The sequence below is a fragment of the Neomonachus schauinslandi genome, chromosome 13 (genome assembly GCF_002201575.2).
Source record: "Neomonachus schauinslandi chromosome 13, ASM220157v2, whole genome shotgun sequence".
NCBI lineage: Eukaryota > Metazoa > Chordata > Mammalia > Carnivora > Phocidae > Neomonachus > Neomonachus schauinslandi.
Window position 1 is genome coordinate 87614890 of NC_058415.1, and position 26787 is coordinate 87641676.

Sequence of the window (26787 nt, forward strand, 5' to 3'; positions counted from 1 at the left end):
TCCTCCTCCCCGTCGCTCCACAGCAAAATGGCCCGAGGAAGCCGCCGCCGCGGTCGCCGCAGCGCCCGCCAGCCCGCCCCACACCCGGAGAGCGAGAGGAGGGGGAAGCGAGGGAGGGGCGGTGGGAGGGGGAGGGGCCGCGCCGGGGGCGGGGCCGGCCTGACAGCTCGCGCACGCGCGCGCCCCGCCCCCGGCCCCGGCCCCGGCCCACCCTCCTCCTGGGCGCCCTCGGGCCGACCCGCACCGCCCAGGGCTCCTGAAGGACGCGGAGGGAGGCGGGAGGGCGGCCGGGACCGGGAACCGGGAGAACTCTCCCCGCCGACTTCTTTATTATTAGCGACCACACTCTCTGCTCTTAGAACAACCTCTCGCCTTTGAACGAAGCCGGCCCGTTATTACGGTGCTCCACTTCGCCAAGCACCAATTTGGACTTAAGGACAATACTTTTCCTTGGCAGCCATTTGAGCCGACCAGAGTTCGCTCGGGATGCTCTTTCCCCACCGCCTAGCAGCCGCGGAGGCCCGAGGTGCCCTGCAGACTTGCGCGATGGGAGTGGGGCCTGGTTCGGTGAGGATACAGATGGGGACCAAGAGCGACCAAGCAGCTCTGAGCGGCTGGGGAAGGAATCCAGGGGCATACAACCAGTGATTTTCAATCTCTGAAACCAGTGGTTCTCAACTTGTTCGGCCAAGAAACGCTCAGACGTGAAATCACGTTGCCGCTTAGTGGCAAAAACGCTGGGTCCACTGGATTCCAATCCAGCCTCCCGCATGTACTAGCTGGGTGGCCTCAGACAGTGACTCCACCTCTCTAGAAGCTCAGAGCCCCTGGCCTGCCATATGGAGGTGAGAACTATCCATCTTACCCTGTGCTGGTGAGGATCAGGAGATGAGCACCTGTTACTCGGCCCATGGTTGGGAAACTGAGAGCAGACTTTTTTTTTTTTTTTTTAAGATTTTATTTTTAAGTAATCTCTACACCCAAGGTGGGGCTCGAACTTACAACCCTGAGATCAAGAGTCCCAAGCTCTGCCCCGACCAGGCACCCCAAGAATTGATTTTTAAGTAGATACTCCCCTTTTCTTTCTCTGTGTTCCAAAGGTCTACACAAATATTTCCAACAAGATATGTTGAACTTTTGGAGTTCCAACTTTCATCTCAATCATTGCGTCCTTTCTCCCCAACTTTTCTTTCTCTCTTATTTAATACTACTGGCTTTTCTGAGTAACTCTGAACTAAAATGGGCCCCATTTTAGAAATATTGCACAATGATGCATCTCTCCAATACCTACCACCCCACCACCACCAGCCTCCACAAATTTATCATTCTCCTCCATGAAAGGGTGCAGCTGAAAACCCTTGCAGATAAACCTACAAGTCTACTTCCTTTGTTGGACACAGTTAACAATAAATTTAAACTGTCAAGACTGTTTTGGTCTGTCTTTTTTCAGTTACAAGTTCCCCCTACTCATTTGTTTTTAGTGTGTGTGTTTAAATATTTTGCTCTCACTGTTACCCGGTCTGAGAACTCTACTCCAGAGCCTCCTGGATATGTAACAATCAGGACAGCCAGCCACTTACTCCCAAAGCAGATTAATAGCCAGAGTGAGTTGGAGGGCTCAGAATTTCAAACAATGCCTCACAATTTAGTCTATTTGGAAATGGTAAGTGAAATGCAGGTTAGTTTACAAGACCTTGCTCAGTAATCAACTCAATTTTCCTTCCTGCCAACACTTAAATATTTTTCCAGTCAAATACAATGATCTAATCTTGACTGAATTCTTGGAGACTTCTCAAAAACAGAGTGACCACTTGTGAAAATGTGCTAATCAGGAGGAAAAACAACCTGCTGCTCTAAAGAAGGGAAAGAAGAGAAAGGGACAGCAGAAGAAAAAAAGACCATATGACAGTGAAACCTTTTAAGGTGAGTAAGCAGGAAATAGTTATAGGAACCCATTAGAAGCCACAATAGCAGAACTATATGGAACCAGGTTAACTAGACCACACTGCAAATATCTTTAACTTCATTAAGTTTGGGTGGTACCTGGAAAAGGTTTGAAAATGTCAGAATCTTCAAAAAAAAAGAAAAAAAGGAAAAAGGCACCACTGATCTCAAGGCAATGGAAACAAAACAGTCAGGATAAAGAAGCCAGCGGGGGGGGGGGGGGGGAAGATAAAATACAACACAGTATTTTCTAGGCAGAACTAAATCTACTTCCGTTTCTCTTATGGTGAGGGAATAATTCTAAGACAAAGAATTCTCACTATTAACAAATTACTGTGACCTACTTAGGAATCAATTATCACAGGGGGTATTCTGAACCCTCTCTACGTAAGTGTTTGAATTACATAGAGGGTCAATCGAGGTTAAGCACACCTGATTCACCTCTCAGGAACATTTGAAGAACACTGATTTACAAAGTTCTGATCTCGGTGGGTGCCTATATAAATTTTCACCAAAAAGCCTGATCATGTGGACATTATTAGAGACCCTATACAGGTCGCTGTGTAATTAGAGGCCAAGAATTCTACCAGGGCTTTTTGACAATTCTAATGCTGCTAGCAAATAATAAACATCTCATTCAGGACCTCTGATGTATAGATCTCTCTATCTACCTTATCTTTTTTACAGGAGATAGGTTTGGTACTTGTTAAATCGGGATTTTAGCATCCCACTACCTACTAGATGTGTGTGTGACCTTTGCAAGTTAACTTAAACTGAGCTTCTGTCTCCTCATTGGTCAAACAGGGACTTCGTGGGTTGTTCTAAGGCTGAATGAGGAAGCTGGAGGTGCACACTGGCTTTGGTGATAGCACAGAAAGCTGGAGAGCTCTAAAAAGATGGAAATAATGCTAGTTACTTCAAAGATTTGTAGTAGCACTTTGAAGATTAAAGAATATGGGTAAAATGCTTAGCACTTAAGGGCACCAATATTATTCCTCTTCCTTTCCTCTTGTTTTCTGGAGGATTTTTACTTATTGTACGAAGGAACACAATCCTCGACACACTTCTGATGTGGCAAAGTGGCTCGCCTGAACTACAACTAACTGATTGGTTGTCTACTGCTGAAGTACTATTCATAGTGACCCTCTCGGGACTTTTTTCCTCCTTTAAAATAGCTTCCATTAGTTTCTAGTTTAAAATTCTCCATTTGTTTAGCATTCAGACTTCTCACTAAGGACCCAAGAAACCAGTCAAGTGGAAAAAGTTGGAGTGGGATAAAAGTAGCAAGTCTGTGGTGAGTAGAATCTTAAAACTGCAACCAATTTTTGTACCTGATTGTGGAATTCCCCTGAAGGTCTATGAAGAAGTGCATGAAATCAGGAAAAACCAGCTGTCCTGTGGCTGAGCAAGTTACACACTGTGCCACCAAGTTGAGGGGAAGTGAACTTGATGTTTTTCTCCAACTCATGGGATTTAAGACATGCCAGGGCCTAGTTTTTCCAAGATGACTCTCTGCAAGAAGACTCGATGGGCTTTCCCCACGCCCCAAGAAATGACATTTCAAGTCGAAGAATGAAAGTGACATTTGACTTCTGAATGTGTGGCCAGTCGCCTATTTCACCTCTGGTTCTTCACACTGTGTTTCTAGAGGTTTTTGGTCTGAACTGTCAACTCTTTCGATAAAAACAAATGGTAATCATACCTTGTTACAACCAGCAAATATTAACCCACTAATTTCTATAAGGTTTCTGGAAATTCCTAAACTGATACCAAATATTATTAATAGTATTAGGTTCAAACTATAAATTCAGCTACTAGTGGCAAACTTTAGTGCATCTTGCAAAGTTAGAGGAAATGGAAAAATAAAATAGACTTGACTGAGATAGTGAGGTTAAAAGTCAGGTTTAGGAGATGAGTCTTCTTTCTAGCTCCTCCAGGCTTTTTCAGTCGATACCTTCAAGTTTAATGTCCCGTAGAAAATGGTGCCAGGGAGAAGGCATAACTTGTTCTGTTACTCAACATGTCTGTTTCCAGTTACAGCATCATGATTATGCAAATAAGCTTTTCTTGAAACTCTGAAATTATGTGCCTAAATATAATTGCCAAGATAGTTTTCACTGAATTTGAAAAGTTAACTGTCTAAAAAACACTTCACTTTAAGTCTTTGTAATTAGCGTTCCCTTTCTTAATTCTCTCAATTTCAAATTAATGACTGGCACAATAGAGCACTCAAATACCTGAAGGAAGCTATTCCTTATAAACTTCTGGACAGATACCATTGGTATGTGACCCTGTGAAGGTCACATAATAATTCCCAAGGGAAAAGAAGCAAAGAATAAGAAACCAACTTTAAGCTCTCGTAAAATTGTTTCCCAGAAACTAAAAGACAAAAGCTTTCTATTTTATAAACTATTTAAATGTTTCATGAGTATCGTATCACTTAATGAAATTAAAGACTTTTCCTGATCATTCCATTTTTAGAAGCCTATTAGTATATTCAAGTTGAAAACCAGAGAGTCTCAAAAACAGGACCTTGCTTTAAAAAGTAAACAACAGAAATACTCCAAAGCATTGCAGACTGCCTTTAAAAATGAAACTGCCAGGAACTCTGTATTTTCCACCGACTCAACGCCGCTCCTGAAACCAGTCCACTCATCACCTTTTCTTTGAACTAGTTTCACAGTGAAGTGAGAATCAGTTAACTGTCTTTGAAATCTCGATTCCAAAAAGAAAGTATCACTTATTTTATGTTCCTACTATGTTCTCTCATTTTGCTGATTTTTAAAGTGCCTTCTGAAAATTTTTCTAGCATTTCATTTTTTTCTTTTTAGATTTTATTTATTTATTTGACAGAGAGAGACACAGCGAGAGAGGGAACACAAGCAGGGGAAGTGGGAGAGGGAGAAGCAGACTCCACGCTGAGCAGGGAGCCCAATGCAGGGCTCCATCCCAGGACCCCGGGACCATGACCTGAGCTGAAGGCAGAGGCCCAATGACTGAGCCACCCAGGCACCCCTTCTAGCATTTCATTTGATAACACATCAGTTACTTATATTCTGGGCTTTTAATTTTTTGAAAGATTAAAAATGGTAAGAATTAGAAAACCATGTATGGTATAGTGCAAGATGCACGGACCCAGGTCTGAAGCAGAGGAGGTTGTAGTCCTGGTTCTAAAGATACTTGGCAGAAATTGTATGATCTTGAGCAAGTCAACTGAGTTCCTTGGATTTATTTTCAAATTTGCTAAACAGATAGATGGATCTGTTGATTATCTAAGGACTCTTCCAGCCTCGTATGCAAATGATTTTTTACAACAATGCACGACAGAGATGAAGTACTGGGCTTTGTGGTTGGGGCCTGAATGAGCATTCCATCTGCGTCATTTATAAATGAGCAGAGGCCTTTGAATAAAGTAATCAACCCAGTCTCATCCTTTAAAAAAAGGAATGAAAATATATACCTTATAAGGTTTTTGTGACATTAAATGAGATAATGCATATATAAAGTACCGAGCAGAATAGTTGGCAAATTTAATCACTCAATAACTAAATTTAACTACTATCATCTCCCTTTGTGGATTCTTTTTTTTTTTTAATTTATTTATTAGAGAGAGAGAGTGAGAGAGAGAGCGCAAGAGGGGGAAGGGTTAGAGGGAGAAGCAGACTCCCCGCCGAGCAGGGAGCCCGATGTGGGACTCAATCCCGGGACTCCGGGATCATGACCTGAGTCGAAGGCAGTCGCTTAACCAACTGAGCCACCCAGGCGCCCTCCCTTTGTGGATTCTTAAAATAATAGTTTCTCGTTCTCAGTTTATCTGCAAAATGGGGTAGTGAGACCAGATAAAAATTCTGTTCAAAGATGTAAGATTACATATTTGTAATAGATGGCCAAAGATCAGAGACTGGGGTAGGAAGAGATATGCTTCACCTAGTAAACTGCCTCTATCTTCCTGGCTCCACCTTAGTGCCCTACTTTCGCCCTTACAGAGGGTGACACAATTTGTACCGGTTATTTAGAAGGGAGGAATTCAGATTCATGATTTTACCAAAATTGCACACAGCTAAAAAATCTAGTTCCCCAACCCCCTCATCCCTCCTTCCCCCATTCTGTATTTTCCCAACTGATTTTTTCTTTTTTAACCTGAGTGCCGCCCATTAGGGCCTTTAAAATATATTAAATATTAAGATATGTTCATTTCAGTTCCTAGTTCCAATTAAAACTTCACGAATCATATTCTGTCATAAAATACACTAGTGGTTTTTACTTTCTCTTTTACTTAAATGATTTCACACAAAAAGCATGCATTACTTACTTGCATGGCAAGCTGAAACAGAATCTAAAAACTAAACTTGGCTAGCCTATCGGCAATTTTCATTAAGCATGTTCTTCTGTAACTTCTTGACAAAATGGTGAGAAAAGGGAACCAACTACTGAATTCGCTATTGAAGATCTCCCTATAAATCCCACAGATTAGAAGCAAAGAAAGTTTCCACACGGAATTAAGAGAAAAACGTTGAGACTCAGACTCTCGAGGTCACACGAAATAGCATGAGGCAATATAACACAGTATTTAAAGGTTTCCTTTTGACTGTCAACCTGGAACAAATGACTTAATTTCTCAGAGCCTCAGTTTGCTTACCTGTAAAGTGGGGATAATGATCATACCTACCTCCTACCTCACCAGATTGTTCCAAGATCAAATGCAATAAGGAACACAAAAGGCCTAGGTACCAGTTAAGGGCTCAATAAATCGTATTACTGCAACCATTTCGTCTGAAATTTTAGTGTGAGGTGCCTCAACACAACCAAGGGACCTTTGACAAGCCAGGAACTCTGTATTTTCCACCGACTCAACGCCGCTCCTGAAACCAGTCCTCATCAGCGGGGCACGGTGCTGTAGCCACAGTGTAAGACTTCCCACCCGCAGAGAACCCGGATCCCCCTGCGGTCGCGGTCTCGCAGGCCCAAGGTCGCTTGCAAAACTCCATGGGGAGGACGTGAGGCCCCGCGCGGGTGGAGGGGGAGGAGTGTCCCGCCCCGGGACTGTTGCCACGGCAACCGCCACAAATTTCTCAACCCCCGCCCCCCCCCCGGGGGGGCTCCACCTCTTCCGGCTAAGCCGAAAGTCTGCACAGGGGAGACCAAACTGAACGGCCCCAAGGTGGCCACTTTCGGTCCCTCGGCCACTTCCTCGGGCGCACGCCCCAGGAAACGGCCCGCAGGTACCGGGCTGCCTGCCGCCGACCTCCTCTTACAGGACCTTCCGGGAGCCGCAGCCCTTTGCCCCCGGAAGTGGGCGGGAGAGGAAGCAGCTGGTGATGCTGGAACAAACATGGCCGTCCCGGCGGCAATCGCCCCCTCGGGCTCCCGCTGTGCTCCGCTGGCCGCGGGCCTCCGGCTGCTCCCACTGCTGGGGCTGCTGCAGCTGCTGGCCCAGCCCGGCCTGGGCCGTGTCCACCACCTGGCGCTCAAGGTAAGGCCGGCCAGGGCCGGGCAGGACCCGGCAGGGCCGGGCGGGGGGCGGAGGCCGAGGCCTCTCTCTTGGGCTGGGGGCAACTTTGGCCCACGGTGGGGGTGTCTGAGCGATTGCCCCCACCCCTCCTTTCCCCCGGCGCGGCCTCTCTCTTAGAGGGGTCTGTTGGGAACTGTGGAAATGACGGGGGTCCTCAGGCCGTCTGGAAGGGGCAGGAAGATTCGAACTGAGCCTCAGAGGGGAAGGGGCTGAACTGAGGCGTTAACTTCAGGGATTCTGGAGGCCGCGCTTTCGGTCCCTGCTGGCTTCCCTAAGTTCCTAGCAGATAGCGACCAGCTCTTCCCCCTCCCTTCGCACCTCTAACTTTTATCCCCGGCTTAGCTTGTCCGCAGTGTCCACTCTTCATCCTCTTGTGCCCCTTGAAGGTACGCGAAACCTTAGCCTCAGTTTCCCGGTTCGGCTTAGGGCGCTGTCTGGACTGATGAAAGCGGGAATCTCCGGAAGGAATTTCACTTTTTTTTTTTTTTTTTTTTAAGGAATTTCAAATCTTGCTTGAAATACACGACTGAGAATTTAAAACCAGCATTAAAAATGTGTTTCTAATTAGAGAGCCTGCCTGTCTAGGGAAGAGATTTATGATAGGCCTAGAATGATCCCTTGGATCTTACTTTATAACTCACAGCTAACAGTCGTCTAAGGCTAAAACGTGCCTCCAGGCGGTTCAGCAGGTTATTATATTTGGGGAGTAGAAAAATAAGTCGTTACGACCCAAAGCCTTGTACATGTTTTTCATAATGTACAATTTTCTCAGAAATTGTAGGATTATAGGTAGTTTGTCTTATTAAAACACATTGCTTTAACAAACCATGAAGCATTGTATTTTGTGAAGGTAGAGTTTAAAGAATATAGAATGCAGATTAAAAAGCCTGGCCAGGGCGCCTGGGTGGCTCACTTGGTTAAAAAGCCTGGCCAGACCCATGCACCAACTTTTGGTTCTCAGCTTTTGTTGTTTGTAAGTAAAATTTATCCTGATTAAAATGGTTCTTAAGTGCAGGGAGATAGGTGAGTCTTGACTCCTTTTGAGAATCTGTTGAAATCTATAGAACCTCTCCCCAGAGAAGTGCAGGTAGGAATGTAGACAAAACATTTTTGGGGAATTTCTGGGACTTTTTAATCTTGCTGAAGTTTATCCATAGGCCAGGCTTATGACTCCAACTCAAGAACTCTGGATCTTCAGAATGCTTTCATTTTACAGGTTAGGATCCTTAGATTAAGTAGTGTAACTGAATTCATATAGGTTATTAATTAGAGACAAAGCTAGTAATAGGACACACTGGACCATGTCTCTTGGCTACCAATCCAGTGCCCTGGATTTGTATATTTCTAGAATTAAAATGGCAGGTGGTCAGCATCACTGGGTGGTAAACACAGTGTTGGTAGAGATGAAAACATATACTGACCTCAGTGGTAGAAGCAAATTGAATTGGTGTAATTCTGGTAATTGATTTCTTCCTGTTGTGCTAAATTACTTAATGTTTTTCATCCCTGTACATGTTTCATAAGTATTGTAGTGGTCATTCCATAATAATACTGGTGGTTTCTTTTCTCTTTAAGTAAATATTCTGACTTATTCCCCAAGGAAACAGAAGTCACCTGAAGGGAGCCTATCAGAGCAACAACATTAGATTGTCTTGTTTTGCTTGGGACTGGGAGAAATAAGAGACTTGATCAGGTTATAGACCTAGACTGGCAGAAATAACATGAAGAAGTTACTGGGTACCATAAATATGCATTGATCTGTTTAAAAAATTTTTATCATGGAGAATTTCAAACAGATATCAATAGTAGACAGATGGAGCTCCTGTGTACCTGTCACCGAGCCTGAATAACCATTATTAACCAGTGGCTAATTCTGCCCCATTCCCACATATATTACTTCTCTCTTCACATTCTTTATTTTTTTTAATGAGAAATGAGTCTTTTCATTTTTTTATTCACATTTCTTGTCCCATACTACACTTTTCTTTCTTTCTTTTAAGTAATCTCTACGTGTGACGTGGACTTTGAACTCATGACCCGAAGATCGAGAGTCACATGTTCCACCGACTGAGCCAGTCCCCCGTACTACACTTTTCATCATTCATCTGGTTTTCCCAGTCTTCTCAAATTCCTTCTTTTCTTTTCTTTTCTTTTTTTTTAAGGAGGCCCCATGCCCAGCATAAAGCCCAGCACAGGGCTTGAATTCAACCCTTGAGATCAAGAGTCAGACACTTAACTGACTGAGCCACCGAGGTGCCCCAGATTCCTTCTCTTTCTCTAGGCGCCATACTTTTATAAAATTACCTTATTGAGGTACAGTTTACATTTCTTTTTTTTTTAATGTTTTATTTATTCATGAGAGTCAGAGAGAGAGAGAGAGAGAGGCAGAGGGAGAAGCAGGCTCCCCGCCTAGCAGCGAGCCCAATGCGGCACTCAATCCCAGGACCCTGGGATCATGACCTGAGCCGGAGGTGGACGCTTAACCATGAGCCACCCAGGCGCCCTTACAGTTTACATTTCATAAAATTCGCCCATTTTAAATTTACAGTTCAGTGATTGTTAGTAAATTTGTTGAGTTGTGCAACTATCACCACAGTCCAGCCATAGAACATTTTCATCACCACCAAAAGATCCCTTGTGCTCGTTGCAGTTCATTCCCATTCTCACCCCTAGCCCCAGGCAACCTCTAATCTCCTTTCTGACTCTATAGATTTGCCCTTTCTGGACATTTCACATAAATGGAATCACACGATATGTGGTCCTTTGTGTCTGTAGCTTTTACTTAAATTTTTGAGGTTCATCCATGTGTACTATGTATTAGTTATACATTCCTTTTTTTTTTTTTTTTAAAGATTTTATTTATTTATTTGACAGAGAGAGACAGCGAGAGAGGGGACACAGCAGGGGGAGTGGGAGAGGGAGAAGCAGGCTTCCCGCGGAGCAGGGAGCCCGACGCGGGGCTCGATCCCAGGACCCTGGGATCATGACCTGAGCCGAAGGCAGCCGCTTAACTGACTGAGCCACCCAGACGCCCTTCATTCCTTTTTTTATGGCTGAATACTATTCCATTGTATGGATAGACCACGTTTTTTTCTTCTTGATTCGCCAATTGATAACATTTGGGGTTTTTTTCTGTGTTTTTGGCCATTGTGAATAATGCTGCTACAAACATTCACATGCATGTCTTTGGGTGGACACGTGTTTTCTAGTTTAATATGTTCATCTATCCTTTGAGTTAATTGGATCTAGAGGCTTGATCATGTTCAGGATTGATTCTTTTGGCAAGACCACTTCAATTAGTGCTGTGTTCTTCCACTGGGAGATGTAGTGTCTGATTGTCTTTCTTTTTGTCATGTTTGCCCTGTTGACGTCCAGTGCTTACATTTCTGTGTTCATTAGTGTCTTTAGTCTTTCCAGGTTGCTATAACAGAATACCATAGATTGGGTAGCTTATAAACAACATAAATTTATTTCTCACACTTTTAGAGGCTGAGAATTCCAAGATCAAGGTGCTTGCTTTGTTGAGGGCCCTCTTCCTGGTTCATAGCTGTGTCTTCTTGCTGTACCTTTATGGTGGAAGGGGTGAGGGATCTCTGTGGGGTCTCTCTTACAAGAACACTAATCCCATTCATGAAGGCTCAGCCTCATGACGTAAGTACCTCCCAAAGACCCCATACCATCATCTTTGGGGACTAGGATTTCAACATATGGATTTTGGGGCAACACAAACATTCAGAACACAGCAGTTAGGTATTTGATCTTTAATTGTGCTGTTTGGTGTCAAAATATAGGACTGTCTTGATTAAATTATGTGTTGTCATATAGTGGATCTTGTTATATCTCTCAAATATGGCACATGAAACAAAGGAAAAGTGTATAAAATGTAAACAAGTATTATTCCTTAGGCATTCATATGCTCAGGAAACACAGATTGCTTATATTAGTCATGATCCCTACCCACATGCCATCCGGGCATGGAGGCTTCAGACCAGCAAGGAAACAGATAATGGTCCTCCATATTCTGAGTGTAGTATAGACTTCCCTCTTTTTTTTTTTTTTTTTTAAGATTTTATTTATTTATTTGTCAGAGAGAGAGAGAGCGCACACAAGCAGGGGGAGCAGCAGAGGGAGAGGGAGAAGCAGGCTCCCCGCTGAGAAGGGAGCCCGATGTGGGACTCGATCCCAGGACAGTGGGATCATGACCTGAGCCGAAGGCAGATGCTTAACTGACTGAGCATCCCTAGACTTCCCTCTGTTGATGGGAATTTTTCTCAAGTATTTTAATACTTCTCCACTTTGTAAACTTAAAATATGGAATATAATTTAGCTTTTTCTGGATGATGGGTGGTTTCCATTCATTTATTTATTAAGCATTTATTTTCTGACTCCTAACTTTGAATAAATGGTGTATTTAAATGATCACTGATGTTATTCTTTTTTTTTTTTTTTTAAGATTTTATTTATTTTTGACAGAGAGAGCACAAGCAGGGGGAACAGCAGAGAAAGAGGAAGAAGCAGACTCCCTGCTGAGCAAGGACCCCCCCCCCCCGATGCGGGGCTCGATCCCAGGACCCTGAGATCATGACCTGAGCCGAAGGCAGACGCTTAACCGTCTGAGCCACCCAGGCGTCCCCTTTTTTTTTTTTTTTTTAAGAGAGAGAGAGAGGGAGAGTGTGCATGAGTGGGTGGGAAGGGGTAAAGGGAGAGGGAAGGAGAGAATCTTAAGTAGGCTCTGTGCCCAGCATGGAGCCCCTTGCAGGGCTCAGTCTCACAACTCTGAGATTATGACTTGAGCTGAAATGAAGAGTCAGATGCTCAACGACTGAGCCAACTAGGCACCCCACTGATGTTATTTTAATAGTCATTTTTAGGGGCGCCTGGGTGGCTCAGTCGTTAAGCGTCTGCCTTCGGCTCAGGTCATGATCCCAGGGTCCTGGAATCGAGCCCTGCATCGGGCTCCCTGCTCGGCGGGAAGCCTGCTTCTCTCTCTCCCACTTACCCTGCTTGTGTTCTCTCTCTGGCTGTCTCTCCCTGTCAAATAAATAAATAAAATCTTAAAAAAAAAAAGTCATTTTTAAATTCTTACTAATGGGATAAAAAAGGATAATCTGAGTTTTATGTTAGAGGTTGTCTGAGTGTAGTTTTTACATTGTAGACTTTTGTATTTTTAATTTTTTTTTATTCTTATGTTAATCCCCATACATTACATCATTAGTTTTAGATGTAGTGTTCCATGATTCATTGTTTGTGCATAACACCCAGTGCTCCATGCAGAATGTGCCCTCCTCAATACCCATCACCAGGCTAACCCATCCTGCCACCCCCCTCCCCTCTAGAACCCTCAGTTTGTTTTTCAGAGTCCATCGTCTCTCATGGTTCGTCTCCCCCTCCGATTTCCCCCCCTTCATTCTTCCCCTCCTGCTACCTCCTTCTTCTTCTTCTTCTTCTTTTTTTTTTTTCTTAACATATATTGCATTATTTGTGTCAGAGGTACAGATCTGAGATTCAACAGTCTTGCACAATTCACAGCGCTTACCAGAGCACATACCCTCCCCAGTGTCTATCACCCAGTCACCCCTCCCTCCCACCCCACCCCCCACTCCAGCAACCCTCAGTTTGTTTCCTGCGATTAAGAATTCCTCATATCAGTGAGGTCATATGATACATGTCTTTCTCTGTTTGACTTATTTCGCTCAACATAATACCCTCCAGTTCCATCCACGTCGTTGCAAATGGCAAGATCTCATTCCTTTTGATGGCTGCATAAGACTTTTGTATTTTTAAATACAAAGTATTTTGATGACTGATAATTGTAGCTTTCAGGTGGCTGCTGCATATAAGACAATGGCAAGAGAGTGTCTTGCTAAAGCTTTGAGTGCTTTGGTTTAATTTGGACATTCTTGGGTTGAGTACTTACTTTTATGGTAATTATCCACAAATTATAAACCATAATCATAAATCAGAACTATACTAGCTGTTGAATATAGTTTAGGAAACAGCATGACTTTGGAATAGACAGATCTTGGTTGGAATCCTGACTTCCATGATACACTGTATAACTTTTGGGCTAGTCACATAAGACATCCTCTATACCAGTGGGATCTAGATCAGAAGGTGTTAAGCGAAAAGATAGATTAAAGCAGAAAGTTGTGCCAAAAAAGTGTATACTTGAAATGTTTTGTTTTGACTTAAAATCTATGTGTGTGTGTGTGTGTGTGTGTGTGTGTGTGTGTGTATTCGTTGACTAAAATGAGTGATTTTAAGCTTACTAGATGACTTTGCAACATACGTCTTCTACTCTCTTACTCATTTAACAGATACTCATCAGGTGTCTATTATATGCTGGGCAGGCACTGCTCTAAATACAGGCTGTGTCAGTGAACAGGGCCGAGCCCTTATGCACATGGAGCTTTCATTCTAGTGGTAATGGACATAAGTTCTGAAGCACATGAACGCACAAGTAGTCTAAGATTGGGATGAATCGAGAAGAAAATAAAGCAGTATCAGGGTAAAGAGTAATGGAGTTGGAAGCTACTCTTTATGGGGTCCTGGGAGGGTGTCTCTGAAGACGTGGTATTTGAGCAGAAACTTAAAGAATGAGCCAAGCATTTGAAGATCTAGGGGAAGAATTGCAGGCAAAGGAAACAAGAGGTACAAAGGCCCTGAGTAGGACAGTCTTCATTTTCATTTGTCTTGGGAACTAGGGGGAGGCCTGTGTGACTGGAGCAGAGTGGTCAGGGGTAGAGTGGAAGACAGGAGGGGAAGATAAGGAGGTACACATGAGCCTGGAGGCTGTGGTGAGATGTGTGGATTTTATTTTGTGTGAGGAAGAACCTGCTTTGGTTTTTGGCATAAGGGAACAGTTCTGTGAAGAAGGCACATTAAAGCTGAGACCTGGAAAGGGAATAAGAACATGCCAGGGTGGGGTGTGTATGTGTGGTTAGAGTGTGTGTGGAAGAGAAAGCACAAGAGATCGGTGTTCACGTGCTACTCTGACCCTCAGTTCCCTCATCTGTAGTTCTCTCATGGGATAGTTATAAGGCTTAGGTATAATTTATATAAAACATAGCACTGACTAGTAGAACAAACTAAATAGTAGTTCATTCATTCAACATTTATTAAATGCCTACTATGTGCCAGGCACTAGAAATGCAAAAATGCGACAGGCACAGAAACAGTTGTGTTTTTGGTTTTTTTTGTTGTTGTTGTTTGTTTTCTAAGTAAACTCTCTCCCCAACATGGGGCTCGAACTCACAACCCCAAGATCAAGGGTCACATGCTCTACCGACTAAGCCAACCAGATGCCCCTCTTTTGCCTGTTTTCTAATTGGATTTTTTTATTATTGAGTCTTGACAGTTCTTTATATATTCTAGATACTAATTCTTTGTCAGATACGTGCTTTGTGCCCCAGGAACAAGTAGTTTTGATACAGCATGGTGTCTTTAACAGTCATGCCCCGGGCCTGTGGGAGCACAGAATCCTGAACCTTTTCTAAGAGCATAAGACAGAGAAGATTTCCTGTAAGAGGTAGCATCTGAGTTGAACCTCAAGAGTTTACATGTTGGGAAAAGGAATTAGCTATGAGAAGCATATGGAAAGAGATAGTCCAGTCAGAGTGGACAGCTTCATGAGCTTGGTGGCAAGAAATAGTCCACTGTCGTCGTGTTGGTGTATAGAGAGTGAAGGGCAGAGGAGAAGAAATGCATAGAGGTAGGTCATTGTGGCATGGGAAGGCATTTGAATCCCTCTCTATAGCATTCAGGGAGCCACTGACGTTTTTTTAGGTTGGGGGTGATTGAGTTTACATTTTCTTTTCTTTATTTTATTGTTTTGACAGAGAGAGTGTGTGAGCAGGGGGCGGGGGCGGGGGCGGGGCAGAGGGAGAGGAAGAGGGAGAGAGACAATCCCAAGCAGGCTCCACGCTCAGTGCAGAGCCCAGCGTGGGGCTCAGTCTCGTGACCCTGAGATCATCACCTGAGCTGAAATCAAGAGTCTGATGTTTAACCAACTGAGCCACCCAGGCACCCCTGAGCTTACATTTTAGATAGGTTTCTGTGGACACTTGATCAGGAGGGCAGGACTGGAAGCATGGGATGAGCCATTTATAGACAGGGTCTAGGTACAAGATTAGGGCCTAAAGTAGGGCATTGTGGAGAGGAGGGAGAAGAGGGTACAGACCACTGGCTATTTTTTTTTTTTTAAGACTTGATTTTTAAGTAATTTCTACCCCCAACACGAGGCTCAAACTCACAACCCCGAGATTAGGAGTCAAACGCTCTACCGACTGAGCCAGCTGGGTGCCCTGACCACTAGCTATTTAGAAGGTAAATGATGGACAGATGTAGAGGTGAAGGAGGGGGTGGCATCTAGGTTGCTGGCAGAGGTTATGAAGGTGGATGCTGCTTCCACCACCTAACAGGCTATGGGAGGAAGATCAGATAATACTGTTAATGTGATTTCATAGTTGGGAAGGGAACATAGGAGCAAGATGTGTATTTATCCTCAGATTGTAAACATATGTTCCCACCCTCCTACTCACATTTATGGTAGAAGGATTAAGTTTGGGGATATGATTATCGAACTGGCATATTTTGCAGGACGTGAAGGGCAGTTCCTGTGTAATCACCCATTAGCATAGCTGAATTAACTCCTTTTCCTCTTATTAAACCAATGGAGTGAAGCATTGTTGTTTAGCTTGAGCACATGCTGCTCTTTGGTTAATTGGTGTGGCCAAAAGACAGCAGGTTTCCATTTTGTTTGGGCTTGGGTACTGTGAACATATGGGTTGATCTGGGTCTTCTTCATTTTTCATACCTTTTCCTGCCTTCTTTTATGCACCAAAGTGGAGTAGTCTATAGCACTTTGAAGGTTATTTTAACACCAGTACCTGGCCATTTGAGCTGGAAAGACGCCTAACCTCAGTGTTTGCTTTAAATGGTTCCTTACACAGATCTTTCAGGGTTTTATCTCTCTCTCTCTCTTTTTTAAAAAAGATTTTATGTATTTATTTGAGAGAGAGAGAAAGTGAATGAGCGGGACAGAGAGAGAGAGAGCACGAGCAGGGGGAGGGGCAGAGGGACAAGCAGACTCCCAACTGAGCAGGGAGCCCGACTCAGGGCTCAATCCCAGGGTTCTGGGATCATGACCTGAGCTGAAGGCAAACGCTTAACTGAGTGAGCCACCCAGACACCCTGTTTCTGCTCTTTTAAGTACAACTGTGTATCAAGCATCTGGTCTTCAGCATGTGTGTGTATAAGCACGTAACAGGCCCTTTTAAAAGTGACTCCTGTTTGGTGGCATGCATGCCAGTTTGGTTTCTTCTGAGAATACTAGTGCAGAAGAATCAGATATTTGATCGCTGGAGTTTTTAATAAAACAGCCCTGGAAAATTCTAGTAATTGTTTTGGGTTTTTTCCCCCCACTTTTATTGCCCCTGCCCCTTCCACTGCTGCTGTTAAACATTTTTATTTCTTCTTTTTCCGTCTCTCCCAGCGCACCCTCATATGTAGTTTACTACTTTTTTAACTAGTAGAAAAACAGTTGGAGTCAAAAAGTATTGTCTGGACTAGTTAGTAGGTTTTCTTTTCCTTCACCTCTTTAGTTGAAGGATAACGTATATATGGGCCGGGTAATTAAGACCTAAAATACTTCAGTGTGAATGATTAGGAAGATGGATATATCTATATCTATCTATCTGTATATAGATATATATATAGTGCATTGACTAGTGTCCCTCCAAAATTAGTATCTACCTGGAACCTCAGAATGTGGCCTTATTTGGAAATAGGGTGTTTGCAGAATTAAGTAGTGAAGATTAGGTCATACTGGATTAGGATGGGCCCTATTTGCAATATGACCGGTGTCCTTACAAGAAGACACACAAGAAGGAAGAAGGCCATGTGAAGAAAGAAGCAGAGATTGGGGTGAGGCATCTGCACACCAAGCAGATCCAAGGATTGCCAGCAGCCACCAGAAGCCCAGAAGACACAAGGAGGGTTTTTCCTTAGAGCCTTTAGAGAACATCTTTAGCAATTTGATGTAGTGATGATCCTAAGTGAATAGATCAAATCCCTCTCTGCATGAGTACTCGAAAACCACTGCCCCCTGATCAGGAGCCACCTGGTCACACCAGCCTTATATGGCGGATCTTCCTTAAACCAGTGGCTGCAGCCCCGTTGCACAGAATGCTCTGTGAGGCCCCCCTCACCCCCAAAAGTATCTGAGAAGTTTTGGGAAATTAAGAGAGGATCTTCCTTATCCGTGCTATGCCTCATCTCAGGGCCATGGACTGTTAGCTGGTCCATCCTGGTAAACCTCAAACCCTTCCTAGGCAGCCTCCAAAACTGTGGTCATTATGTAAAATGAATGTGGTTAGCCTTGCCTGTCCAGAGTATTGATCAGGGTGGTGTAGAAAACGATACAGGGGCATCTGGGTGGCTCAGTCGGTTAAGCGTCCGGCTCTTTGATTTCGGCTCAGGTCATGATCTCAGGATTGTGAGATCAAGCCCTGTGTCGGGCTCAGTGCTGGGCAATGGAGCTTGCTGAAGATTCTGTCTTTCTCCCTCTCTAAGAAAAGAAAAGGACAGGATACAGGGTGCTCTTGCAGCAGCGTGAGGTCAGACTCAATACCTGGGCCTTGGGAGTGTGGAAGAGAGATTGGTCAAGGCAGACAGCAGCTCATCCAAGGCAACGCAGAGTGAGACAGGAAGAGAGCTGGGCGAATGTGACGCTGAGGTAGATGCTGTTGGTACATTCAGTGTTGTTTTAAATCTTTTGTCTCTCTTAAGTGTGCTGCCAGAATTGTAGTATATGAGACTGCTATGTGCACGGGAAGGTTGAGACCACTGGTCCAGTGACAGATGTTCTAGGCTCACTTGGAAATGAGGTGTCCTATAGAATGTTTTAAGTGGTGGTAATAGCTACTTGGTATGAAAGTATCCAGTATAAACTAGAGACTGCTAAATATTGGATGTTTTTTATTCATTGACTCCTTGTATCAGCCCTTTGAGATAAATGTTATCGTCCCTGCTTTATGAATTAGGGTATCAGAACTTGGGTTACATAAGTGGAGGTAACAGAATTTGAGCCCAGGATCAGGGCTTTTTCCGTCTTACCACTTGCACCAGGCAACCAGCCCTCAGTGACTGTCACTGAGGAGACCCCTGATTGCCAGGACCCCAGACTTCTGTGTTTTGCATTTTCTTTCAGCTTTTTGTAGTTTTTCTCTCTCATATGCTTAGCTGTCGGAATTTTGCTTTATTCAGTAAATTTTACCTCATTCCTTTTGTGAGTTGCTGTCTAAATACAAGGAGCCAAGAATTTGAATATTAAGCTTCATGGAGGGGGAGTGTCTCCTATCATTAATAGTAGGCGGGCAGCGAATGGTGGTAGATGGTAGTATTCTTGTTTTTTTCTATTGTAGAGAGACTGATTGTGGGTGCCTTTTGTTGAAAGGCATCTTTGCTTGCCTTTGAGATCTGCTGTTTGTGTTCATCAGAGGTCACGGGCTTAGATGCTGGCAGAAGCTAGGTAGCTGCTGTGTGTGAGCCGGCTGTGGGAGACCTCAGAGCATGGCTGGCTGAAGAGCGCATGTCTCCTCTGCTGGGGGAGAGGGGGTACTTCTTCTCTGCTTTTGCTGCATTGGAATGTGGCCTAGACAGGCTAGGTCTTGTGGTTCTTTTTTCGTTCCCTCAAGAAAAGTTAGAAATTCCGACTTTTGGGCGCCTGGGTGGCTCAGTTGGTTAAGCGACTGCCTTCGGCTCAGGTCATGATCCTGGAGTCCCAGGATCGAGTCCCGCATCGGGCTCCCTGCTCGGCGAGGAGCCTGCTTCTCCCTCTGACCCTCCCCCTCTCATGTGCTCTCTGTCTCTCTCATTCTCTCTGTCTCAAATAAATAAATAAATAAAATCTTTAAAAAAAAAAAAAAAAAAGAAATTCCGACTTTTACGTGATATCAGTTAGCAACTAATTGAAATTAAAAAAACCAAACATGTAGGCCAAAGCTAACACGTTCACGGGCCGTACCATCTGTGGACTGCTGGTTGGTGAGCTGTTTAAAATGAAGTGGCCAGGGAGGTGACCTTCAGCTAGCTCAGTTAAGTGTTGCTTATTTGTGTTGTATTTATTCTCTAAAGTTCAGTTTATGAGAACAACTAAATTGAAGTATCTTTACTCCACTTGCTTTATATTTGAAAGCAATTTAATGTGAAATTATTGAGGAAATTAAGGCAAAAGCATTTCTGATATTCTCCTTTTTGGAGGAACAGGATTGTCCGTGCAAAACAACTATTATTAAGATGAGGAGAAAAAAAGAAAATACACCAAAACAGTACTTGTCTTTAGGGATTGTGAGTGTTTTTTCCTATTTCATGTCCGGATCAGGTCTTTCTTCTGGAGCTCTGGATAGCTAAATCCATCTCCCCGCTTCTGTCCAGCTGTCTTGCAAGCGTCTCTGCGTGTTGGAAACCCACTTGTCCTTTCACTCCTTCACCCCCAACCTGTCTACTCTTGCTCCAGGTCTTTCCTTGGTAGCTGGGACCGCCAGCCACTCATTTTCTCAAGCCCGAAATCTTCTCTCCATGACTTCTCCACACTGAGTTCTGTAGGTGTGAGGTCCAGGCCATCCTTCTACTTCCTGGGCCAGTGTGGTCTCCTCCTAGCTGGTGTCCCAGCATTAGTCCACTTCATATTTGTTCTGTAGCTGGAGTGACCTGTCTAAGCACCAAATATGGTCACGTCACTGCCCTTTTATGCCCATCAGGGGCACCCTGTTCCCCTTAGGAGGGAGCTCACGTTCTCAGCGAGGCAGTCAGTCTCTCTCTGAGCTGGCGTCCTCTCTCATCTCAATGCCTGTCGTTTCTTTAGTTTCTCAGTTTGTAAGTGTGCAGCTTGGTGAATTTTCTTATGACTGAACACCCATGTAACTAGCACCCAGGTCAAGAAACAGGGTGTTATTAGCACCCCAGAAGTCCCCTGGTTCTCCTTTTGGCCTCCAAAAGTCCTGAAATAGCCAACACGCATTTAAACAGAAGAGTGGTCTTGCCTTACTTGGTTTCAGATCATAAAGCCATATGATACTGTAGCAGGACTCAAACAGGTCAGTAGGACAGAGGAGGAAGCGCAGATAGAGACTTACATTTTAATGAGATCTTGATACATAATAGAGGTGGCACCACAGAGCAGTGGAATAGAGAACTACCTTACACAAAAATATATTCCTGATTAAAGACCAAAACGTTATAACAATCCTGAAACTTTTAGAATGATGTATTAGTTAATATTTTATGACCTTGAATAGAGAAGGACTTTTAAAAAAGAGTTTAAAAATACTATCAGGAATAAAGATTGATAGGTACTGTCCTTCAAAATTGAAAAGAAAAAAAAAAAACTTCTATGGCAAAAGATACTACACAATTAAAACAAAAGGGAAAAGACTAGGGGAAAGTACCTGCAGCACAAAAGTCAAAGATTAGGAGACAGAATATATAAAGAACATAAAAAGAAATCCAAAAGGAAAATGGGCATAGGCTATAAAAAAAGGCATTTTGCAAAAGAAAAACCCAGTGCCTAATAAACAGATAAGGTGCTTAAACGCATGAAGTATCAGGAAATGCAGCTGAACCAGTGTCAGCATGGATTTCTCCCAAGACTGGGCAAAACAGAATGTCTGACAGCAAGGTTCAGTGAGGATGTAAGGAAACTCTCATATACTTTGGAGATCCATTTGGCAATTTCTAGTAAGCTAAAAGCGTGCACACTCCGTGTCCCAGGATTTTCACATCTAGATGTATATACTCTCGATCCCCACACAAATATCCATAAGAAGGTATGTACAGGGATGTTTATAACAGCATTGTGACAACAAAAGATTGGAAATTACCTGAATGTACATGGATGGGGAAGTGGATATAAAGATCTTCCTTGACTTACAGTTGAGTCCTGATAAACCCATCATAAGTTGAAAATGTCGTAAATTGAAAATGCATTTAATACACCTAACCTACCGAACATCATAGCTTAGCCTGGCCTACTTTAAACTCTTAGAACACTTAACATTCACCTACATCTGGGCAAAATTACCTTACACATAGCCTGTTTTATAATAAAGTGCCGCATATCTCATGTAGTGTATTGAATACTGAAAGTGACAAACAGTGGTTGTCAGCATAGGGGTTGGTCACCACTGTGATCGCAGGGTTGCCCTAGAGCAGCAGCTTGCTGCCACTGCCCAGCATCATGAGAGAGGATCGCGCACACCTCTAGCCTGGAAAGGGAGCCAAATTCAAAATTCGAAGTATGGTTTCTACTAAATGCATATCGCTTTTGCACCATTTTAAGGCCCAAAAATTATAAGTTGAAACATCATAGATTGGAGCTGTCTGTATTGTGATGTACATGTGGTGGAACACAAGCAGGTAAAATGAGGAACTAGAGCATGTTAAATATATCAATACAGAAATGTCCTCAAAAGAAAACAATGTCCGAAAATGCAAGTTGCAGAAGTACTTATACATTATGACACAGTTTATCCAAATTTTTAAAACACAGAGTGATACTATGTGATATTTATGGATATGGATATATCTAGTAAAAGTAGTTTTAAAAGGAAAAATAGGAAAGCACCTAACCGGTTCATGAGCATGGGGGGTATGGGAGGAGATTAGGGTTCGACAGAGAGGTACAAAGGCACTTCTCTTTGTCACCAGTGTTTCATTCCTTCCCTACTTCCCACCCTCCCTTCCTGTGGATCTGAAGCACTACAGTCAGACATTTAATAAGTCTGGAGAGTGGGTAAATGGATATTTGTTGTTACTGCTTTTACTTTTGTACAGCTGGGAGGATGGTGAGCCTCCTGAGGCCAGGAGCTGGTTTGTCTGGCTGTCCATTGATGAAGCACAGTGCCCGACACATGGTGGGGGTTCAGCAGGTGTATGTTAAATGAGGGGATGAATGTATTTCTGTGCCCCAGTGTTTCTCCAGTGAGCACTTACTAGTGGAAAAGGTATCGTTGCCATGTTTGTAAAAATGGGAATTCTCTGAACTCCTAGTGGACTTGTGAGTGCTCAGTAAGGCACAATCAATCTTGTTTTTGTTTTTTTTTTTAAGATTTTATTTATTTATTTTAAAAATTTTTTTAAAGATTTTATTTATTTATTTGACAGAGAGAGACACAGCGAGAGAGGGAACACAAGCAGGAGGGAGTAGGAGAGGGAGAAGCAGGCTTCCCGCCGAGCAGGGAGCCCGATGCGGGACTCGATCCCAGGACCCCGGGATCATGACCTGGGCCGAAGGCAGACGCTTAACGACTGAGCCACCCAGGTGCCCCAAGATTTTATTTATTTATTTGAGAGAATGAGCAGAGGGAGAGAGAGAGAAGCAGACTCACTGCTGAGGAGGAAGCCTGATGTGGGGCTCTGTTTTTTTTTTTTTAAGATTTTATTTATTTCAGAGAGAGAGCACAAATGGGGGGACAGGCAGAGGAAAAGGGAGAAAGAGAAGCAGACTCCCTGCTGAGCAGGGAGCTGGACGCAGGGCTCGATCCCAGGACCCTGAGATCACAACCTGAGCCGAAGGCAGGGGCTTAACTGACTGAACCACCCAGGCACCCCGACAACCAGTTTTGTTATGGATGCAGCCAAATAGCAAGACTATATGTTGTGGCTCTGCTTATACCTTTCTAACCAACTTTTTTTTTTTTTTTTTTTTTTAAGTAATCCCTACACCCAACGTGAGGCTCAAACTCAGGACCCCGAGATTAAGAGTTGTGTGCTCTATGGACTGAGCCAGCCAGGCGCCCCTGTCATTTACAATTTCTAAAGTTACGTTTGATTGTAAAAACTGTCCTAAATCTCACTCTCAGAAGTCAAATAAAAATGATTTTGTGAATACAATACTTCATTTTCAGAGGCATAGATTATAGAAAACCAAAAAATGTTTTGGTTGGGTAAGTACAAATTAGAACAACATGAGTTACAATTACCTTTCATAAAGCATCTGAAAGAATGAAATAGTATTTAGTATGTGACAGGTGACTTTTTGCTTTGCTGATCCAAAAGCTTGCCTAATACAAGAGGGCCACGGGCATGTTGAAGAGTCCTTTCCGCTCCCCGTCCCCTCCTTTGGGTTGGCATGTCATTTTTCTGCAGAACTTTAATGATCTTCATAGGCACATTCCCCACTTAGAGGTTTCTTTCTTTTTTTTGGAGTAATCACACTTTATAAAATCCGAGATAGGATTTGTGCAGAGCTCTTCAGGGACTTCTGAGCCAAAGTCCAGCCATTCTGTCCTCTTGTCGTCGTCAGTCTGCCAACCTCTATGTCAGTGCCGTGGCCCATCTTCTGGGCCCATGCCCACACTACCCTCCTTGTCTCTGCCCAGAGGGACCTCCTCAGTGAAGTTCTCCGGGACCACCCTCGTCTAAGTGGCCTAATGGCCCGCCCTCCCCCTCTCCTCTTCTCCCTCCCCAGCACTGCCTCCCTCTCTCCTCCTCTTCCTCCCCTGCACTGTTTGTCCGCTGACACTCCTCACAGGCTAATAGACCATGGCCTTTACTATGTGTTTGTTCTTATCTGCTCTCTCCACTAGAATATAAGCTCAACAAGGCAGGACTTTTTTTTTCATTTTACTCAGTGCTCCATTCTCAAAACCTAGAGCAGTGCCTGTGGGTACTCAGTAAATACTTGTTGAATGAATATACTTGTCTTTATTTATTATCTACAGCCTTTTTTTTTTATGTAGGCTCCCTACACAATATGGGGCTTAAATTCATGACCCTAAGATTAAGTGTTGTCTGCTCTACCAACTGAGCCAGCCAGGCACCCCTCTCTTTTTATTTATTTATTTTAAGGATTTTATTTATTTATTTGAAAGAGAGAGCGTGGGAGTGGGAGAGAGTGAGCATGAGCTGGTGAGGAGAGGGATAGAGGGAGAGGGAGAAGCAGGCTCTCCACTGAGCAGGACTCCAGGGGCGGGACTCCAGGGGCTCACGGTGCTCATGGGGCTCACAGAGCTCAATCCCAGGACCCTGGGATCATGACCTGAGCTAAAGGCAGATGCTTAAATGACTGAGCCACCCAGGTCTCACAGGCATGCCTCTCTTGCAGACATTTTTTAAATGTTGGTATACATGGGCCTACATCCTTTTTTTAAACCACTACAATAATACTTCATCGTAAGGAGGACTCATAATTTATAAAAAATCATTTTTTTGTTTATAGAAGTTTGTGTTGCATTTTTTTTTTAAAGATTTTATTTATTTATTTGAGAGAGAGAATGAGACAGAGAGAGCACGAGATGGGGGAGGGTCAGAGGGAGAAGCAGACTCCCTGCCGAGCAGGGAGCCTGATGCGGGACTCGATCCAGGGACTCCAGGATCATGACCCGAGCCGAAGGCAGTCGCTTAACCAACTGAGCCACCCAGGCGCCCCTGTGTTGCATTTTTATTGCTTGATTTTAGTTATTCTAAACAGAGCTGCTGTGAATATTGTTTTAGATATTATCTTTGTGTATCAGCTCTAGTATTTCTGTGTTGTAGATTCCTAGGCGTGGGATTACTTTAAATAGAAGGTGCCAAATAGCCTGTAACTGGGGCACCTGGGTGGCTCAGTCATTAGGCGTCTGCTTTCGGCTCAGGTCATGATCCCAAGATCCTGGGATCGAGCCCTGCGTCGGGCTCTCTGCTCAGAGGGAAGCCTGCTTCTCCCTTTCCCACTCCCCCTGCTTGTGTTCCCTCTCTCTCTGTGTCTCTTTCTCTGTCAAATAAATAAATAAAATCTTGAGAAAAAAATAGCCTGTAACTACAAGGTTCTATCAGTTCACACTTCCATTTGTAGTGTATAAGAATGTTCAGTGTTCATTTACCCATATACTTCACAACACACCACATTGTAAGTTTTAATAACTTCTCACCTGATAGGAGAAAGATGACATCTCATTTTAAGTTGACTATTGCTGAGGTTCAAGATCTCAGCATGTTTCTTGTCTATTAATTTCAGATTTTCTCTATAAGTCAGAAATTTTAGGAAAACTTATTTCAGTAAGAATTTACTTCTGAGTGTGTATATACTCTTAAATGCTAATAACACATTTGTGGTGGTAAAAATAAAGTTGCATGCAAACAGAAAACAGGAAGAAGAGAAAAAAACACGCATCTGTAATTATGACGTGAAACTGCACATTTTAAATATGCTTTTTGGATAAACTTTTTGTTTAGAATTTTGATAATCTTAAAATGAAGTTTTAATTTTACAAATAGTTTATTGAAAATAAAGACAAGCTTTTCAGAATAATCTGAAATAATTCAGAATATGCTGGTGCCACATTTTCTCTAATTGGATCCTCTGTAATAAATTAATTATATATTAATTCGGATTGTTTCATCATCATCACCAAACTGATACTTATTTCCTTGTTTGGATTAGTACTTTTGAGATTGTAATTGTGTTTCCACTGATTTCAGATAATATAAGTCTACTAGGAGAGCCGGGGAAAATTACCAAGTTTTTATGACCAGCCATATAAATATGTACCTGGGAACAGCCCTGTATTTTATGTTCCTGTAAACTTGACTTCTCATGGATGAACAATCTTGTTTAATTAACTTGATAAGCAGTTTATTGTGGTTAAGAGCATACCATGTGAGTATGGTTACGTTTTTTTAAGAAGCTCTTATCAGATATACACTACAATATTAATGAAATGATAGAATATCTGAGATTTGAGTCTATTCAGAATGAGATCCCATTTAGAAGAGATTGGGGGGTGGGGAGGAGTTTGGAGGATCAAAATGGACCATGAATTGATGGTTTGAAATTTTCTACAATAAAAAATTTGAAAACAAACAAAAAGAGACACTATCTATTTGGTTGTAAAAAAGTATGAGGTGGCCAAAACCACATGTTTGGGGTTTAAACAAACCTGAGTTAGAATACTGGCTTTGTCACCTACTAACAATATGATTTTAAGCACATTTTGAGCCTCTGTTTCCTCATCTATAAAATGGGCATAATAACACCTGCCTCATAGTGTTGTAGTAAGAATGAGTGGTGGGAGATAAAGCTCTTAGCACAGTTGGCTACATGGTCAGGTGTTTGCAATCTGAAATCCTTGGAGAAACAGACCAACATTACTGCTGTGTCAGTTCTATTAGAAATGATAGGGGGCGCCTGGCAGGCTTAGTCGGTGGAGCACGCAACTCTTGATCTCGGGGTTGTGAGTTCGAGCCCCATGTAGGGTGTAGAGATTACTTTAAAAAATAAAATCTTAAAAAAAAAAAAGAAATAGGGTGGTTGTTGAAAATGTAATTAAATCTTCATTGCTTGTGTCTGATAT

The 26787-nt window shown here is 43.2% G+C and overlaps 1 protein-coding gene across 3 annotated transcripts in view; it reads left to right on the top strand.

Moving 5' to 3' along the window:
* The first annotated feature begins 7271 nt into the window (after positions 1 to 7271).
* Positions 7272 to 26787, top strand: part of GPR107 (G protein-coupled receptor 107) — a 90749-nt gene continuing 71233 nt past the window's right edge. For all 3 annotated transcript variants that reach the window (XM_044920354.1, XM_021691184.2, XR_002480385.1), the window contains exon 1: positions 7272 to 7417. In XM_044920354.1, the coding sequence (XP_044776289.1) occupies positions 7277 to 7417 (141 nt within the window). In that variant the 5' untranslated portion in view covers positions 7272 to 7276. The remainder of the gene's footprint in view (positions 7418 to 26787) is intronic.